This window comes from Pelodiscus sinensis, chromosome 11, assembly GCF_049634645.1.
Source record: "Pelodiscus sinensis isolate JC-2024 chromosome 11, ASM4963464v1, whole genome shotgun sequence".
In the NCBI taxonomy this organism is placed as follows: domain Eukaryota; kingdom Metazoa; phylum Chordata; order Testudines; family Trionychidae; genus Pelodiscus; species Pelodiscus sinensis.
Window position 1 is genome coordinate 42323168 of NC_134721.1, and position 20274 is coordinate 42343441.

At 56.8% G+C, this 20274-nt stretch overlaps 1 protein-coding gene across 3 annotated transcripts in view; it reads right to left on the bottom strand.

Annotated features, from left to right (window-relative positions):
- TWF2 (twinfilin actin binding protein 2) overlaps window positions 1–20274 on the bottom strand; it is a 58814-nt gene that overhangs the window by 5827 nt on the left and 32713 nt on the right. The window contains exons 3-9 of one of the 3 annotated variants that reach the window (XM_075939442.1): window positions 16577–16750; window positions 14365–14460; window positions 12367–12471; window positions 11258–11272; window positions 1229–1354; window positions 960–1110; window positions 246–367 (exon numbers count right to left, since the gene is read on the bottom strand). In XM_075939442.1, the coding sequence (XP_075795557.1) occupies window positions 246–367; window positions 960–1110; window positions 1229–1354; window positions 11258–11272; window positions 12367–12471; window positions 14365–14460; window positions 16577–16750 (789 nt within the window). Of the gene's footprint in view, window positions 1–245; window positions 368–959; window positions 1111–1228; window positions 1355–11257; window positions 11273–12366; window positions 12472–14364; window positions 14461–16576; window positions 16756–20274 lie in introns of all 3 variants that reach the window. The other 2 variants (XM_075939440.1, XM_075939441.1) reach the window with 2 other exon arrangements.

The following is a 20274-nucleotide window of genomic DNA, read 5'->3' on the forward strand; positions in this document are numbered from 1 at the left end:
CAGGCCACTCAGAAACGGCTCAAGGGATGGGGCTCTCCTCTCCTCTCAGGCATCCTTAGCCTCGTGCCCTGGGACGGTCACCTTCAAAGTTCTCTTCCTCAACTTCCCGTTGGAACACCTGACACCTCGGCTCCCTCCTCTCTGTTCCCCCCCCTCCCAAGACACATGCCTGCTCTCCACTGTCCGGCTGGGGGGCGTGCTCTGCCGGCCAGGCGTCAGACACAAGGCTGGAGACATGGATTTACCTTCTTCGTGATCTCCAGGGAGAACTCCTGCTCCACAGTGTCGAGCAGCCGGCTCTTGCAGCTGGAGTACAGCATCCGCTCCTTAATGCCGCACCGGTAGCCAGGCATGGAGTAGATGAACACTGCAAGAGAGGGCAAGACGTCAACACCACCCCGGTCCAGGAAGCTGGGGATCCAGCAGTGAGAATCCAGGCCGGGGTCCTGCCCAGCTCTGCCCTGCGTCCCCAGAGTGCCACACGTGCAGTCCTGTGCCACGCTCGCCACACAGACGCAGGCAACAAAACCACCATGGGGAGGAGACAAAAATCGAGAGAAAGCCCCCTGCAGCCAGACAGCCTCCTCCTCCCACAGCTCAACACGCCGGTGCCTGCCCTGGGCTGCCCTCGATATGCCCCACGGCACCGACTCCCACAGCACTTCAGCAACAGTGAGTAGGGGGGCCCTGGGTTCAGGAGCTGCGCTGGGGCAGGTGAGCGAGCAAAGGGTGCGAATGGGAACTGGTCTGAGATCCCTCAACAGCTAACGGGAAGAACAGCCCAGGGAGAACCAAGTGAGGCCCCGCCTGCCTGCCAGGATGACAGCCGCGGCCCACGACGGGGAGGGCAGGTTCGGCTCCAGCACTGCACTGCACGCCTGGGCAGAACGTCGGGGAACGCCCGCACAGGGCTGGGGGAACCGGGTCTGAGCCAGGCACGGGCCCTGGGCTGAGCTTACCCACAGACTCCAGGTAGTCTCCCTCGTGAGAGTGCTTGTACAGGAAGAAGTGATAGCGCGCGGTGTCCTGGGGGATCCTTCTGGGGAGGTCCGCTAGCTCCGTGGCGTTTGTGTGGACCAGGTCGATCGTCTCCCGCTCCAGATCCAGTTTCTGGGGAAAGGCAGAGAGGTGGGCGCACAGCACCGCAAGCAGCGCTCAGAGGCTCTGCCGACGCAGGCAGGGGGAACAGGACGGAGACGCGCCAGGGAGACGGCCCCGGCCGCCTTACCAGCTGGATGTAATTGATTTTCTTCTCCTTCAGCAACAGGATGGCCTGCTGGGCCTCGGGCTGCAGCGGGAAGGCCAGGCCCTGCAGGGTCTGGTGTTTGCTCTCCACGCTGATCTCCGTCTTCACCTGGGAACGGAGACCCGACAGGCCAGTGAGTGGGGCCGGATAAAGGGAACGAAACCCACCACACACTGTGCTGCGCTCACCCTGCTGGGGGGGCACACGACTCACGCCCGGGCAGCAGCCACCGGGCTCCGCCGCTGCTGGCCCCGAGGGAACACGCTGTGCCCCGCCTCGCCCCGCACACGAGCGCAGGGAGAAGGGGCCTGGGCTGGCCGGCTCGGGAGAGGGGGGCATGCAGTGTGAGGAGCCAACCCGCCTGCCCGCGCACAGGCGGGGCCGGGGGCAGTGGGCCGTGACCCTGCGCTGCACACGGGCGCCCGCTCAGCGGAAGCGCTCCAGAACCCATGCGACCAGCCAAGACGTCGTGTGCTCCCCCCGTCCCACAGGCACCCATGTGTGGCAGCACCTCCAGCCTGCACTGCTGAGGACGCTTAGTGCGGCGAACTGCCAGGCCAACTCTGCCGGACCAGGGGCATCTCAGTGTCGCTGAGGTCCTACCCGCAGCACCCACCCTAGGCACCCTCCCCAGAACCACAGTCAACAGGATTAACCAATTAACCGGCTACCTGGAAGCACTGGGGGGCATGGCCCCCATCCCACCGCCAGGTGGGACCCTTGCCAGCCGGAGCAGTCCAGCTGCCTGCAGAGGGCCGGAGGGGTGGGCTGTCCGGACCCGGTTTACCGGTTATCCCTAACCCAGCTAACCAATTAGAACGGTACCGGTTAACTTGAAGGGGCATTGACATTCCTAACATGGGCAAGGAGACTCAGCCCCTCAGGTGCCCAGGACACAGCATCCCCCAAGAGAGCCCTCAGCTATGGGCCACTCGGAAGCAAAGGGAGAAGATTCTTCTTCCCCAGCCTTGAGCGTCACGATGCCGTGACAGCTAAGGGACCAGCTAAGGGACCCTGCAGATACACAGGGGGGTCAGTTTCTGGCCTAGGAGCCCCCGGGTGCCTCGTTCTCATTCGAGCTCCTGAAGAAGTCGGTGGCACCGGCCAGGACGACACATAACACGACAATGCGGGGGAGTCCCAGCAAAGAGTCCCAGACGCCAGGATGCCAATCTAACTTCGCCAAAGCGTTCGGCTTTCCGACAAACCCAGGGCTGGGCCAGACAATGCTAAATAAACACCCGGCCCTGCCTCGACGAGAGCTGGCTGGCCCCTTGGAGCGACCACAACAGCAATGCAGCCTTGCCAAAGGCAGGGGGATGTGCTGGAGGCTGCTTCGGTGAGATTTACGTGGCCACGTGAAGGGAGAGGCAGCACCATCGTCCCACAGCCCTTTCAGGACGACTTGTGACGTGGGCTGCTCTGCGTTCAGAGAAAGGCCTCACGGACACGTTTTCCCCGGAGCTAACCCCTGCCCAGAGGGTGGGCAAGTCTTCACAGAGGGAGCTGACCCCAACTCATCTGTGTTCAGGGTCGGTTATAAATCCCTGGGCACACAAGACACAATCCAGCCCACGGAAGCTGCAACTGTCACTGGCAGCTTTGCCACAGAGGGATTTCAAACGAAAAAGGAAGGGGAAGTGACTATGGTATCGATCCAACTGTACTGGCATCTCTAGCATTCAGGGGGAACTGGCCCAACTTTCTCAGCCACCCTCTCCCCTGCCTGCTGCACAACGGGTTCTGGGACTCTGCTTAGGGCCTCACGGCACAGCCATGGGTCCCCCACGGCCATCTCAGGGCTTGCCCTGCAGCTCTCCAGTTCTGGTCGGGGTCTGTACAGCGCCTAGCCCAGCGGGGTCCCAGTCCCGGCATTACAGCAATAAAGCATCTTGCCTCAACACAGCCAATTCGGGGCTGCTAGGACATGGCAAGATTTTGTTTGCCATTCTGAGTTCTCCACACCCGCCTCCAACGAGCAATCGCCTGTAGCGTGCGCACCGTTCCATCAGGACAAAGTACGTGGGCCGTGCAAACCCCTCCTCCCATTCCCAGCAGGTGACAGGCAAGGGGGGAAAATCCCTCCGAGCGAGCCCTGGTAAGCAGAGCTAAGCAGCTGGGACGTGACCACCCTAGTAAGCAACACTCTGCGTCAAACCCACTCTCCAACGCGCCCCAGTCCACTTCACAGGGGGGGGGGAAGCAAAGGAACGTCACACGCAGGCAGCTTACTCGTGGCATCTCTCGGCAGCCTGGGAGGCACTGCTCACGCGCAGCTTCCGCGGCCGAGGGTTGAAAAAGAAGAGACACAAACCCCACGCAGGAGAGGAGAAAAGCCCCCAGGCACAGGTCAAAGCACAGCACAGCAGGCAAGCCAGCGTACCTCCTCTGGGCCGGGGAGTTCTCCCAGCGCTGGGCAGCACCAACAGCCCGCCCCGCTCTGTCACGTGGAACAGGGAGACGGAGCCACGTCAGTAAGAGGACAGAGGAGAGCAGGGCTCTGACAAGCACCACACGTCTGCTGCAGCTCAGGGACTAAGCACCCAGAGTCCCCCCATGCTCCAAGAGCCACACGTGGAAAGGCTGCCTCCCACGGGCATGTCGGGGCTGTTCCACTCCGGTGTCCACTGCAACTGCCAGCTCTCGGAAAACCACCGTCTTCCGAGCTTGGAAGGTATCTTACTTGAGAAAACAGGGTTCAGCCATTTGAGGGAGGAAACCTCCCTCAAACCCATGACTTTTCCAAACGGCGTGCCAGGGCAGCCGAAATGCCTGCTCACCGACGGGTAAAAGGCACCACCAGCTAGCCACCGCTGAGTGCCAGAGCCCAGCCGGATCTCACTGGGCCCTCGGCTGGATCTGGTGATGTCTCCACTCCGCAAACTGAGCAGCCAGGGCGACTTTCCTCTGTGCTAGCCCTCAGTGCTGCACGCCAGCGAGGCAGCCTGGGCTATCGTGGACAATCCTGTTACTTCTTGGCCACAGAGCTCCACGGAAGGCAGGCAAGTCACGTGGTCCCTTTTACGCAGAACTGGGGCTTTCTAGTAGGTGCTAGGTCACGGCTCATCAGGCTGAGCCTCCGTGAGATGCATTTGCTGACCTGAGCATCCCAGCAGCCATGGGTCACTGTTCCCAGGCAATAGGAGCTGCAGGAAGTAATGCAGGCCGGGGCCACCGCTTCCCGCAGCTCCCATTGGCTGGGGACAGCAAGTCGCAGCCAATGAGAGCTGAGAGCGGCTGACACTGCAGACACCGGGTAAACAAAACCTCTCGCAGCCTGCCAGCAGTTTAACCTGCCCACCCAGCCTTCAATACCCCCTGCCCGGTCACGCTGGAGGGCAGGGCCAGGGCAGGAGCTGGACCACAGGTCTCCCAGCCACACGCTGGACGTCCTGCTCTGCGGGGCTCAGACGTGGCCGGGACCCCCTCACCAACGCTGCAGTAATGAAGTATCAGATACTTGATCGCTCCCTGGCTTTCCACCCCCTTGAGAAAGCGTGCACAGTGGGGCTGGACGCACGGAGATCCCACGTCCCCCCACCCTAAAACGGCCCTCTGGCCTTCACACCCCTGCGTAGCGACACCGCACAGCTCTGGGACCCGTTTCTCGGAAGAGGGCCTCAGACGGGCCCAGGTGCAGAGAAGAGCTACCGGGGCGTGGTGGGTCTGTCCTACGAGGGGAGGCTTAGTGCACGCTGGCGAGCACCAAGGCGGTGGAGAGGCCAGGTCATGGCGCTCTATGGACACCCCGTAGGTAAGTGTCAGGGAGGGCAAAGAGCTATTTGAGCTGAAGGACAAAGCTGGCACAAGAGCAAGCCGATACAAACTGGCCATCAGCAAACTCCGGCTGGAAAGGAGAAGATTTCTCACCACGGCGGAGGCGGGGTTTCAGCAGCCCTGGGGATCTCAGAGTTTGTCCCTGACAGCTCCTGCTCCAGAATGTCAGCAGGGGGGATCAGAGAGGGACTCCTCACCCACCAGTGTAGTCAGTTTGTCTGTCTGTCCGTTCTACTGTCTTCCTCTGAAGCACCAGCGATGGCCACGGCTGGAGACGGAACCTGGGGTGCGGAACAGCCTGGGCTCCGAGGTAACAAGGGATTCTGGGCTCGTGCCCACATCTAACTGGTGGCCCTGGGTGGGGTTGGGAAGGAATCCCGCCCTCCTCAGACTGGCAGTGACCTTCAGCGTCCCTTGCCTTCCTCTGCAGTCTGTGGGTGCAGGGCAGTTGTTGGGTTTATCTGGGGACAACTCACTTCGTCTCGCTGCAGCAGCAGGGCCCTCTGTGTGGCACACAAACTAGTCTCCTGCGGACTCTAAGATTTTGGTGTAACTTGGGGGGCTGGGTTTTGTACGCTGGCAGCTGGTGGCATTTAATGGCCCGTGGCGTGTACCAGGTCAGACTAGACATTGACTCTTCTGGCTTTAAACTCGGTCACCCTCAGCTCCGGCTGGTAGCAAGTATTACCACGAAGTGACTTGCTCGGGGTGGGTTAGCAGCTCGTCCCGGAGAGAAAATAACCCCAAAGGAAGTGGGAGCACAGGGCTGAGTAAAGCAGGTGCCAGAAGGAAGAGAGCTAGAGAGAGAACGTGCAAAACAGCCAGCGGCCCAGCCTACCATGTCACTGCGAGAGTCCTGCGAGCATGGGGAGAGGAGACACCAGGTCAGCAACTCGGAGCAAAACAGCGGGGCAGCCCCCCACACAGCTCTCACCCAAACCAGGGGGGCGGATATGAAAAAGGGGGATGCGGACAGAGCACAGCACGCAGAGGGGAGAGGTCACACTGGAGAGAGAGGCGCCTACCCGCTCACTGCTGGAGGCCAGGGAGCCCCGAGCCTGGGAGCACAACAGAAAAAAGCACAAGGAAAACATCAGCACCAAGCACTCCCCTCCAGCGGGATGGGGGGCGCACAGAGCTAACACGGGGGGGGGGGGGGGGGGGGGGGTGAAGGATGAAGACGACCGTGACTGGAAGAGGACTCGGGATACCTTCAGCCAGGGTTTACTGTGGCCTGCGTGGCTCTCCAGTCACCCTGATCCCCAACCACGCTGCATGATTCTCTCTAGAGCAGTGGGGACCAATATGCAGCCCATGGCCCAGCAGTGGTCCAGAGCATCCCCTGGGGCTTGAAGGAATCAACAAAAGCCAAGCAGCAGGAGACCAGGGGCTCAAAAGGGAAGGTGGATCCATGCAAAGATCTCTCTTCTGAGAACAGGAGGGAGGCAGCCTTCAGGCCAGGGCTGAGGTCTGCATGGTGGAGCAAGGTGAGGTGATCCGGAAATACTCTTCAGGGTGCAAGTACCTCTCCTGCCCAGATCCAAAAGGGTGGAGCCTGCAAGGGCCACACTGGGATGAATAGTGTGAGAAATATTAAAAGTGTACGTCCTTTGGTTAATCAGTCCATCCTTCTCTAAAGAGGGCTCATCATCTCCCTACGAGACCTAGACCCAGCTCAGATCTCCCTCCGAGACCTAGATCAGCTCGGGTCTCCCTACGAGACCTAGACCCAGTTGTTAGAATGGGATGGACCTCTTCCTCCAGGGAACCACTGCAAATCCAACACCCCACAAATGATGCCACCAGCTAGCTCTTTTGCTATTAACATCAATGTCTTCTAGCAGATGTAACGCTTTGTAACAAACTATCCAGTGTGCACACATGCTAAGCAGAGTAGGTGCTGACGGTTTTGCACAGTCACTAGGGATGTAAAATCCCATTTAATTGGTTAATAAACCAAATGTAATGTTAACCAGTTAAAGAGGGGGGAAAAGAGCAGCCCCCACCAGTTAACTGGAACCGAGAAGCCTCGCCCATTAAGGTGAGGCATACTGGCTAGCCATTCACATCTGTAACTGTCACAGCAACAGCAGCTGCTGCTCCTGCAATATTCCAAGTGGCTGTCGTGTATAGCAAAGAGGCAGCTTCATTGGCCACGGATGTTACAATACTACAGAACCTAGGAAACTCTCAGCGGCCAGCCATTAACTCAGAAGTGTTGGGCTCCAAATTCCCGTCGCTGTTCCCGGCCTGAAGGGGAGAGAGCCACAACAAAATCATATCAAGGGGCTTTGAGGGGGGGGGGGTGGGGGGGGGGGGGGGGGGGGGAAATACACTTCTCCATTTAACAACTGTCCAAAATAAAGATGTAATTTGAGCCCCACGCTTTTAGACAGGGCTATAGGACAAAGGTTTGAAGTTTGAGTCTATTCCCACGCCGTATTTCACACAGCTTAGCGGAGTTAAAAACAGTTTGAATTGAACCACTATATTTGCCTTGAAAATTGACAGCAAGCTAGGTAAATGCTTAATTCTAGGTGGGTGCACTGCCAACAGACGCAGGGCACATCTGTGAAGTTAGGGAAGGGGGCACATTGATAAAAGAGCATACATGGCTGGCTGTCTAAACAGACGCTGCAAACTGCAGCAAGCAATCAGTGTGAAAAAGGAATTCACTAGCATAATACCTCCAGATTCTAATTTCCCCTTTAAATGCCTGGGAAATTAAACGAAGGTGAAAGGGATCAAGGTTAATGCATCAGTAAGGCTGCAAGATTGAGTGCTCAAACGTCAGAAAATCCCAAGGTTTAAGGGTGCTCTGGCAACGTTAAATCTATCATATACCACAATATTCACAGTATTCCCGCCTCCCTTCCCTTACTAAATGCAAGCCTTAATCTGCACTATAGACACCCTTGAACACGCAGGCCGTGAAGAAAGGCAGAGTTAACTTTGTACTTGGGGATTCCGGACTTGGAGTCTTTGCATCAATAACACAAAGCTTGCAAGATCAATGGGTTTTGCATTTAATCATCAGTTAGGAATAGATCTAACCAACTGAGGCAGCCCCGGCTGGTTCTGAACCCATAATAGGGATGTAAAAAGTAAGAAAAATCACTAGCCACATAACCAATTGAAATTCAATCGTTACATGTTAAAACACCTCCCAGCGTCTGTGGGCCCCCTGGGCTCCTGGCAATGGCCAGGAGTTTAACCAGCAAGGTTAACTGATAAGCTTATGCATATCAGTTAACTGGTTAAACTTACTCCTAATCCATACACCAAACTGGTATTCCAGAAAGACTCTGGCTGTGGCTTCACTAAAACAAATGAGTGTGGGGTTTATAACCACAGAAGGAAAACTAATGGGTGTTAGCTACTGCACTGCCCAATTCTAGGGGAAACACAAGGAACCTGCCATTTTTACTAGGGGGAAGCTAGATGAGACCAACCCTACACCCCTCACGCATGGTTCAAAACTACAGCCCACACCGTTTCCTGGCAGTGAAAACCAGGCCTCCATTTACCTGTTCTTACCGCAATGCAGGGTAACTGACAGGTGTGCTCTAATTAGGGAAGTGAATGTGTAGCTGTTTACATGGTTAACTGACGAGCCGGGGCTTATCAGTTACCATGCACTGCTACATGCACACAACCCCCAGCACTGCTGTCACTGGTTCCCCGTGCACACCCACTCCCCCCTCCCCTCGTTCTGCTGCCTCTGTATCCGCACACACTGGTTCCCGGGGAGCTGACTGCTGAAATTTTCAGCCGTTACACGTTTACGTTAACAGCCACATTTTTAACATCCCTCATTCTATTAAATCCAACAACCCGTTTTCACCGCTGTACCTTCCCTCGTCAGACCCCAGCTGGTTCGGGCAGGCATTCCTTTGCTTTGTTCTCACCACTCCTCAAGCAATTTGTACTGCTTGCGTGATACCACAAATGCCTCGGATTCCAGGGCTATTGGATCAACACAGAGCAGGCTGCCCATGCTGTGCAGATGGGACGTACGCTGCTGACTCTTGCTGCAAACCCATCCGCAGGCCCACTCTCAAACAGCTGTAATCCTTGCTTTCTGCACGTCTGGTCCGACCCAAGCTAACGGCCATGGCTGCCCTGCAGGCTGCACGATATGTCACGCTCTCAAACAGAAATCCTGTTCTGTGACTGTGTAATCTGGGTTCAAACCCCCAAAGTTTTTCACTTTTTTGCATCTCCCCCTTGCATTTCAAGAGTAACCCAACAACAGCAGCTTCTTATTAGGGATGTTAAAATGCGTTTAACTGTGTAACCACTGGAAAACTCAGTAGTTATGATGGGGGTGCCGCTCCCCGCACTTATCAGTTCCTGCCTGCACCTCCATACTGCTGCCTCTGATTCAGAAGCAGCAGCAGAGGAATGTGGGGTGCGCTCGCAGCTCCCTGGAAGCTGGTGCACACGGGACGTTGGCTTTTAAGCCAGCTAACCATGCATACCGGGACCTTCCTTTAACCGTGAAGGCAGCAGCTTTTAAGCTAGCACCCCGCGCATATTGCTCCCACAACATCCTCCAGGCACTGCTGCCTCTGATACAGAGGCAGCAGCACAACGGGGCGGGGGGGGGGGGGGGGGAGTGTGCAGCAGGCAGCTCCTCGGAGCATGTGTCGGAGCCTGTGTGTAACCATGAAGGTAACCGATGAGCCCAGTGTACACGGTTTCACTGTCACATCCCGGACACCTTGTTTTTCCTTATGAGGTGTGAGACCTCCAGAACGTGGTCATGCATCTGACAGGACTACCCTGTGGCTCACGTGAAATGCATGGAAACAGCTCACTCCCCAGCCTCGGAGGTGCTTAAGAGGAGGTTGAACAAGTACCTGTCAGGGACCGTTTAGGGTTACTTGACCCTTCCTCAGTAAAGGGGCTGACCTAGCTGACCTCTCAAGGTCCATTCCAGTCCTACATTTCTATGATCCTATGAAGCTGAAAGCCAAACCCCCCTTCCCCCGGTACCAACATCACCCTTCTAGTCATGGAAGGTCTCTAACTTTGAAGGACCCCCACGAATATTAAGAGTTTTTTCCAAACAGATTGATGTAAGCATCACTTCAACCCCCCTTCCTCCCCGAAATACAGCCACCTCTGGGGTGGAAGGCAACAGCAATCTCACACAACAGACTGGGAACACATATTATTCAGCCACACGTGCATTAACACACACACAGTGAACAGAACAGAGATGCATTTGAAATGGTATCTACAGGGAGAAGGGAAGGAGAGAGACATGGGAAACAGCGTCAGTCACAGCACACCCCAAACTACACCTCCCCCCCCCCCCCCATTTTGTTGTACGGTAGCAATGCCTCTTGTCATCCACAGAATTCTAGAGCTTACTCATTACACTGCGCGGAATCTGTAGTCAACTTGTTCCTGGTGGACTGTACAATCAAGTCCCAGCTGCTTGTGAGAAGGAATTTAAAGGGCACATTTCTAGGCCTCTGCGAGGCTTGATCTTTTATCTACACGTTTTCTGTGTGTGCCAAGATCAAGAAGTAAAACCAGAGGCAGGTCAATGCAACGGCAACGAGACTGCGATTGCCTGGCTCTGATCAGCGCTCCCTCAGAGCACTGGTTTTTACGTTTGTACAGGGAAAAGAGTCAGGACATTGAACAAGTTATGGTTCCCAAAGCAAATGTAACTAAGTCCCATTGTATGTGAAGACATATTCCCGCCCCCCCCCCCTTACCCCTAGCATCGAAAAGTGCTTTACAAATACCACCCAATTCAGAGACACCCATGTGGGAATGGGGATCAGTAATGCGTGCACCGAGGCTCAGAGGTTAGCTCGAGGATCCAAGCTCATAACGGAATGAGTGACAAGAGCTGGAAAGCAGGAGACCTAGCCCTTGCGCTAACCACTAGACTACCTTTCCTCTCGAGAAGAGAGCAGCGTCTAGCTCAACGTGCCAAGCTATGGGTGTGCTGGGAGCTGTCGTTCATTTCCTAAGGGCCGGGTCGCTAGAAGCCCAGCCAGAACATTGCAGTGGCTCTTCGCAGGTAGGCAGCACTAGTGGCGGTTCCAAAATTTCAGAGGTTCAGCTTCAGAATTCTACCCAAGGGACATTGCACCCTGAGACCGCAGCACACCATGCACCCGCAGGCCGCTTACTGACCACATGCCCCTAGCTCCGGGGGGAAGCCAACACCAGACAGCACCCCGCAGGCCAGCATCCCTAGGAGGCACTTACCTGGGCAACTTTATCCTGCAAGACACAGCCGAAAAGCACTTAGCCCAGCAGCCCGGCTTGAGCCATTCAGGCAGGCATGACCAGCAGCCAGGAGCACCAGCAGGATGTGCTCTTGTTTGCCGCTGCGTTTAACCACAAGCTAATGCTGTTCCAATTCCCTCCCTAAACTGTATTTGCCTTTTGCTGCAGAGAAAAGGGGCTGATTAAAGGAGAGATTTCTGCTTCCCCAATGGACCTGCTTGTCCCTGCCTCCCTCTAGCTAGGACACATTCATAGGGCATCTTGGTGCTATTTACAGTACACAAAGGAACATGTTTGGGACACACTTTGCATCAGCCAATACCTTCCACCTCTCCCCCATGAACAGACACTAGAGGCACCAATAACCCAGGGCTCCCAGCATCCTCAGACCCGGAAAACCCTGACCAAGTATCTTGCCCGAAGAGCCACAAAACCTGGGCCAGGCTGAACTCCCAGCTGGAAGCGTTACTGGGGTCAAGACCCCTGAGAGAACCCCTGTCGCTGCCTCCACAGGCCAGCTGACCACGGCGACCATGCAGGGGCAAGTCAGAGACTCTTTGGGGCGTTTAGATGGAAATCAACATCCTGAGCGCATCCCGGAACAGACAGACCTCCTGTCCAATCCCGCCAGGCTACAGTGGCTCAGGAGATGGGATTCTCTTTGGAGCCTGTGAGTGTCACCGACCCATAGAAAGGGCAGGAAAGGCGAGAGCAAAGCCGGGTGTAGGGAAGAGAGTGGAAGCACTGACAGGTACGTTGTAGCGCCCTGCATACCGCAGTAACCGAGCCTATTCGGCATGCGGGCTGGAAAGGCAAGTGCTGGAGCTGCGCAGCTTGGGGAGGGTAAAGCCGGGTCTCTTCTGGATAGACACACCCCCAGGTCAGCTCTCTGCCAACACAGCTCTACGTTCCCACACTACGCTTGACAGCATACTGTAGCATCTAGGTGTGCACACCCCAAGAGGCGGCGGCCAGTTTCCTGAGAGGCTATTTCGCAGCTTGGTGGATCTCGCTCCCTGGAGGCAACAGCTCCCAGCATTGGCTGTCTTGCACCCGCTGCTGGCACAAATCTCTCCCTCGCTTCTCACCTCATTAATACGGATTTGCTGGAGCTCCTGCTCGGCTGCTGTCAGAGGGGCCGGGGCGGAGTAGGACGACACATGCTTCTGGTAGCCACTGAGCGAGATGTCTTCCTGCAGCCAGGCAAGAGAAAGCATCATCAGCGGAATTATTACCGGACGGAGACAACACCTCCCAGAAGGCGAGAGACGGGAGGACCCGCTCTACTTTGCTGCTGCTTTCGAGGCTGACCACACGATCCAGTGCAGTGCGATCTCACACGCCTCCCAAGGAAGCCCAGCCCAGCCTGCAGAATGGGCAAGGTAGAGGCTCCACACACTGGGCCACTGTAACGGGGAGCGACCTGATAAACAGCAAAAGTCACCGAACGAGGCTCATCTCTCAGTGCCTCGAAGGGCCAAATCTGAGAGCGGTGGGGGCGTTCCCACTGCTCCCAGGAGCACGCGCCAAAAGAAAAGTGATCCAGTCGATACAACATCTTTAGACAAACGGCAGGTACGCGTGCACGATCGCAAGCTGTGACACACCGCGTACAGCGGGGCAGCACATCCTTTGCGGCACCATGACCTATCCAAAGATGTAGATTTGATGCCCGCTCTGGAGAGCTTCCAGCCCAGGGGTGAGTGTTTGTCTATGCTGGGAAGCTTTACTGAAATTGCTAATTTGGAATAAGGAAAGTGACTAGTTATTCCTGAACAGCCACTTCACTGACATTTCTAAGCACAGACCAGCCCCGAGTCTTCTTTTCGAAAAGTTAAGCAAGCTCTTCACTAGCTTTCTGCACATTCCAAACAATCCCCATCTGGAAGCCGTTTCTCCTTCCAGCTGCATGACTGCAACACAGTTCATGCACCTGGGCAGATCTGCGGCAGCTGGCACCACAAGCCTATTTCCATGTGTAACGGGTGCTTATCCCAAGCTGCAGGCACAGACCCAGCCAGCTCACTGGGTGCAGGTTGGCCAACGCCAGTGACTGTGGACTTTGCCAGCCCCCATCACATCCCTTTGGGAAAACCCTTGGAAAGTCAGTCTGTGTTGGAGCACACACAGTCACAAAACTGGGCTGAGACACCAAGATGGGCGGCAGCTATTCGAGCAGGTGGCTGCAGTTAACAGGGTTTACTGGTTAGCAACCTGGTTTCATTTACTGAGACAAACTGCCATCTTGTGGCAGTTTTTATTTAAAACTATAGCGCCTTTTTAAAATAGCCCCTCACCTGCAATCTCCTCTATACACGTCATCTATTCTCTTCGAGGAACCACTAGATGGCACAAACGAAACCCCCTCTTCTGCCTAGTGCCAAGGGGCGAGATCTGTAATCACTCTGTAAAGGGTTTCTTCCAAACAGACCAAGGGCTAAGGAAATTGACGGGCTAGCCCCGAATGGGTGAAGATGCAGGGGCGGGACTGCTGGAGCCAGCTCTCACAGTGAGGAGCAGACTAAAAGCAGCCTATTCCCCGGCTGCCACGATAGCCACCCTCACAAATCCCAGCACCTGCTGCTCAAGTGACCAGGCAAGGTCAAAGATCTGGGTCAATTTCACTTGTGTGCCAGCGCTTCTAGAAGAGAGCTGGCTGCAGGCTCCCTCTCTAGCTTTAAAAGGATGAAGGCAGACTCTAAAGAAATGGAGAGAGCAGTAACAAGAGGTGGGAAAAGCCCAGCAGTGGTCCAGGAACATTTTAACCCCCGCACTGTGGTACCCCAAGCAGTCTGGGCTCTGGTTATTGAATCAACCCTGATCTAAACAAAAGAAAAGGTGGCCAGCCTGGTGACCTTCACTAGGGGGGGAAGAATTTACACCCGAGAGGCGCTGTTAAACCGACCTCAGCCCAGCACAGACACTGCTAGGCCTCTCAAGGGGGAGGATTTACTCTAGTGACGTAAAACCTCCCCAGCTGCTGCACTAGTACTCCAGTGACACTGCATTTGCTGTAGACACACCCCTTGGTGTTAACCGGAGGGTGCTGCCTGCTTACAGTCTATGCCATGAGCCGCCGTCCATACCTTCACAGTCCCAAACAGCTCATCCTTTATGTGTCCTCCTCCAAATTCTTTCTTCACTGTTGCTCGGGTTGCTGCATACAGCATCTTCAGCCTGACCTGGACAAGTGGAGAGTGAGCGAGATGCATTCAGCGAGGTGGAAAATTGAACAGGATCGGAGTCTGAGCTCCGGCCCTCTGCTCATTCAAGGGCAGCTGCACACTGGTGATACTACAAGTCAGCCGAGAAGACAGAACTCATCTCGTCAACAGGAATCCACCCCTCTCATCAACTCCACCACCCCGACTTCAGTCCCAGGGCGAATGCCAGTCCTCTCTCTCAACCTGAGCTCGCTGGAAAACTCCACTTTTAACAGGAGAAAGCTGTGGCTGGGTTTCAATTGAAATGCACCATTTCTAGCCTTACCATGGCTAAGTCCAGAGAATAATTTCCCCTGGCTCCTTTGGTTGCCTCTTGCCTTGCACCTAGAGCCTAAAGCCTACTGCCTCCCCCCCCCCCCCCCCACGTACCCCTACATACACCTACACAGTCAAGTTCTTGATGTCTTCTGTCCACAAGCTACCACTGCCCATCAAGACTGTTTTCCTGGACTCTCTCTCCCCTGCCCCAACCCCCCAAAAACTGCTGCAAGTCAGCGGCCCCCATTACGGAAAAACTGTGGCTAGTGCTCTGGGTTTTGATCAGTGACAGCCCCGAATGGCTAAAGCAGCCAGTGGTCACCTTGCCCCAAAGCACAGCCTGACGCCATAGCCAGCAGAGAAAACCGACGTAGGAGCCTGGCATTACTGGGGGAGGGGGACTCTGTAGTGCTGGTGACCAGGGACCGATAAAGTAAACCCAAGCCAGCGGAGGCACTAGCAGTGACCGCTTTAATCAGCCCACCTAGCCTCCCGACTGCTCTTCTCATCAGGGGGTCTCGGAGCACTTCACAAAAGGAGGTCAGTGTCTTTATCCCCATTTTACTGATAGGGAAACGGAGGCCCAGGATGGTGACATGACTGAGGTCAGCCAGCAAGCCAATGGCAGAGCCAAGACTAGATCCCATTGCTGTTCTGTTCCCTCCCCTCCCCGCCACGCTGCCTCCCAGGGCTACCTGCTAAAGAGATTCAATCTTATTCCATTCTAACTCTCCGCCGCTGGCTTGAGCCAACCTTGGGTTCAGTCACCAGTTGTCACTGTTCCTCCACTGAAAAGCGGGAAGGAGAATCACTCTCGCAAGGAGGGAGGGGGCTTCAGAAACATCAGGAGCATTAGGGTCGGGTATAAACATTAATTCCCCAACCAGCCGCCAGGCGTCACTGTGGCTCCAGAGTTCAGGTTCTTTCGTGTGTTGGATGGTGTCCATGGAGGGATACAGGCTGGGAGCAGGAGAGGATGTACAGGGCAAGAGCATTCCTGCCCACATGCTCAGCGTCTATCTGATCACCGTATTTAGGGTCAGCAAGGAACTTCCCTCGAGCCATAGGGGCCGAGATCCTGGGGGGGTTTCACCCTCCTCTGCTGCCAGGATCACGGGTCACTTGCAGGTTTAAACTCGTGTACGTGGTGGGCTCTGTCTTTGAAATCATGGCTTGAGGGCCAGAGTTGGGGTCTGGCACAGGAGGGGCTGGGTTAAGTTCTGAGGCGTGCAGGTGGCCAGACTGGATTATCTTGATGGTCCCTGCTGGTCTTAAAGTCCAAGTCAGCCCTGCTGTCACCCTGCCGGCCGGGGTTACATGTCAGACCTGCACTCAGACCGGGCTGGCTGGACCCCCTCTTCCCTGGAGCCAGTACCGGACCGACCCCGGAGCAAGATGGGAGGGGACCCTGTGGCCAGTACCAGCTTGCAAATGACACCAGGCTTTGGCCACTTACGGTGCACTTTTTGCCAGAGTAGAGGGGTTCAAATCTTGGCCAAGCTCCGTCATGAATAGTTACACTCCACTCCCGAAGTGCTGGATTTCACTCCCTGGAGCCTGTTAAGACAGCCGGGCTTTCCCCAGAGAACCGATTGCACACGGCACTAGACAAGCCCACTCCAGACAGGAGCATCTGCAGAGCATGTCCGGCTCCGACTCAGCAGCGCTGCCCAGCACTTGCACCATTAGCTTTGCTAAGTGAGTCTTTGACGATTCCAATAATTAGCCCCTCACCAGAGCTCTCCTCTCCCCACCCAGCGCACACACAGGGAAATCACAACCCTGCGGAGGGAATGTCCAGAGCGCCACGGCTTACCGGGGAATTGTCCGGGGACCAGGAGATGAAGAGCCACTCGAAGCCCTGGGCGTTCTGGGTGTCCAGCCGGTAGAGGATGTAGCACGGCTGCTGTTCGTCCAGCAGCGGCAGCACGAAGGAGTCGTAGTCCTTATCCCAATGCCGAGCCAGGTCTTTGGCAGCTCCCAGCACCAGCTGCTCTGCAGGGAGGAAGAGAAGAACTGTGAATGACAAAGCTCCACCAGGGCTTTGCACTCCTGAGGCTGGGCTCTGGTGCCCCAGGCCGGCCTGCTCCCTGCTCCCTCACCCGCCAGAGCACGTGCAAAGCCATCCACAGGCTGCTTCCCTACATGCAGCAACGTGCAGGGTGACCAGGAACACTCAGAGCCTGGGGGGAGAAGAGGGGCACAAAGTGCGCACACATCCCCATTAACACAGACGCAGGCTGCCTGCAAGAGGCACAGTGAGAAAGAGGCAAAGGGGAGCAGCAAGGTTCTGAGGGGCAGCAAAGGGGCACAAATTGGCATGGGAATACAAAGCGCCACCCACACAGGGAGAGCAGGCCTCGGGAACAGCTGGGCAGCGTGACCTGTTGCTAGAACAGGCGCCCGCATGCTCAAGGTTTAATGAATCCAAATAGCCACAGCTACACGTCACCCGCTGCACCGCTGAAAGCTGCTGGGGGGGGTGGGCTGCCTCCCCCAGACTCCCACTGAGCACACATCACAGCACGAGCTCTCCGCCACCGCAAGGCTGAGGATGGGCACGCAGGCCGGGGCTAGGACACGCAGCCTGGCTATCGCCACTGAGGGGCGTGGCCTGCACAGACCCACACGGCTTGCGCTCCAGGAACTGATCACTCGGCCCTTGCCTCAGCGGCTCCTCCACACTGCAGAGCGGTTGTTCGCCAGGAGGCCCAAAGGCAGCTCGGAATTCCCGGCTTAGCTGAGCTCCCCTGGAATCTCTCTGCCAGCTGTTCCTCAGACCCAAGAACCGCTTCCCTGACAGACCTGGGGGCGAGATTCTCAGAGCCCCCCAGTGCAATGCTTCCAGACTGCCTCCCCCTCCACAAACCCCCAGAGCCACCTTGGACCCTCCCTGCCCATGTCTCCCTAGTGGGGCTCCGGTTCCCCTTCTCTCCCAGAGCTTCTGGCAGAGCAACTACAGAGGCGACAGGGAAAGGCACCAAAGGGTTTGGGGCTTGCAGCTACCGCAAGCCAGGAGAGCAACATGTTACCAGAAAGCACCACTTCCCCGATGATGCAAAAAGAGGGGAGAGAAATCTCTGCTGAAACGTGATTGCCAACATGCGCAGCTTCCTGCCCGGGGCCTGCTGCTGTGGGTTGTGCCAGCTGCCCGTGCCCTACCAGCTAGGGGCAAGCGGAGTCCTGGGCACCTCTTTCTCAAGGCCCTGGGGCTATGGTGCCAGGCAGGGCCATGCCTGCACCTCACACACTTCCTGTTCCTGCCGAGCTGGTGAGCAAGGCCGACGCACTGGCCTGAATGGGCACAGGCCGCACCGGGACCTGCCTGCGAAGGGAAGTGCGGAGCATGCAGGGGAGGAGGGGCGGGACGTTCAATCGCCCATCTGCTGCGGGGGTGAAGCCTGGGGAATCGGTGTAAAGGGCGGGCTGGGTGGGCAGGAACACGCTGGGGAGAAAGGCAGGGTGGGGCCCACGGCTCAGCTTTCACGGAGCACGGCTGAGTCAGAGCCCAACATACCCCACTAGGGCCTCCCAAACAGGGATGTCAAATTCCGGTTACCAAGGTAACCAGTTAAACCTTGTATTTAACCAGTTAACTGGCCCAGCAGGCTCCTCCAGCCCGGGCGGGGAGCTGCTCCGCCCGACCTAGGCTGCTCCAGCTCAGCCGGGCCCTCGGTTACCCGGTACGCAGGTGGGTAAGGCAATGCTTACCAGGTAACCGGTTAACCCTTTACATCCCTACCCCCAAAGCAGCAGGGCTTCAGCAAACAGCCCCAGCGAGGGGCCCTGGCACAGAGCTGGCCTGAGCCCCAGCGGCCATCTGGCCCTGCAGCAGTCCCCAGAAAGGAGGGACACGGTCAGTGCATGACAAGCCACGGGGTGGAAAAGCAGGGCCTGTCTTCTCAGGCTGGCACAAGCTGCAGCCGCCCAGCCCGCGGAGGTGCCTTGTGGCCCAAACCCAAGGGCATGCTCGCGGCTCAACGCAGGCCGCTAAGTGCTGGGTGGCGAGCCAGCGCGGGCGGCAGACCAGAGCCTGCAATTTTCACTCCACTCCCATGACGACATTCCAAGGGAAGCCAAACCCAACCACTGTCTCTTCTCCAGCACCGTGCGGCAACCCGTACAGCTCCCACTCAGGGAGTACCCGGGGGAGTGCCACTGCCCCTTCCCCCAGGGCTCCTGTCACGCAGGGATGCACCCAGGCATTAGAAGGTTCCTACTGCTGCTGTGATAACGAGTTTCCCGGCAAGTGGAAGCAAAACAGCCTCTGCAGGGTTGCCAGGCAGCTGGATGAAAACAGAGCGCCAGTCTGCGAGGCTCCCTCCACCTTTGAAGATGCCCTGTGTAAAGGCAACATCCCACTCAGCACCACTAGGCTTGGAGATAAACAGAGGTTTCACACGGCCCTAATTTCCACCTAACCTCCCCACAGCTGCTTCGTCCTCCAGCAGAAAGCCTCATCCCACACATCCACTGTGCTTGGCGCTCTGAGGAACCTAGCAATTACGGTTCTTGAAATTCAAATCCACAAAAAAAAAAAAAAAAAAAAATCTTTGTTTCTACCAGCAGCTCCAAAAAGCTAGGGCCTACTTTCTAGAGCTGTGTACACACAAGTACTGCAGCTACCTGCACACTACAGCCCCCGGGCCTGCGAGCTTGGCCGTCCTGGACTCTCACTACGTTCCGGAGGACGTGAGCGTGCACACAAGGGAGAGAGGAGTCAGTGGCAGTGACCCTGCAGCGCGAAGCGCTTCCACTGACCTTCAGCCTGTCTGCGACCTGCCGCTCGCAGTTTGGCTCGCTCCTGCAGCCGAGCTCCATCTCGAGCACACACAAACCAGCCATCGGCTTCTGGCTTGCTGGCAGCTCCATGGGCAGATCTCTGCAGAGCGAAACGCTTCCCTTGGAAGGGCACTACTCTGCAAGACAGCCTCCTCACTGACCCACCCCATCTGCCAACACAGATCACCTGCGCTAGCCAGTCAGCTGCAGGTCTCTCAGGCTACAGGCTGTCCTGTCGCACTGCCAGACCCCAAGCCCGCAGAAACCCATGGAGGGGGGCCCAGGATTCTCAGGAAGGCAGCCAGTTTGGGCAGGGAGCAGAGGCCAGAGACTCCAGCCAGGGAAAAAGCAGCAGCCAAAACCAGGGACATCTGGACGCTCCCAGAACGTTGGCTGTCAGGCGCTGATTGGCTGTTTACTCCAACCGACTCCCTCCCTCTGCATCACAACAGGGTGTGAGGTGCAGGGAGCGGCTCCCAACTCCAGACACGCGGACCCACCCTGGTGGGGAGATGTGCCCCCCCAACCCAGGTGCTACTGCAAGGAGAGACCGGGGGGCGGGAGGTCCTCTCTCCATGCAGTAGCCCCAGAGCAGCCTCCTTCACCCCAAACACCTCCTGAATCCAGGCCCAACCCCAAAGTTTGTATCCACAGCCGGATCCCTCAGACCCCTGTGCACCTCCTGTGCCAGCCCCGAGCCCATCATCCCCACTCCACCCCAGAGCCTGCAAT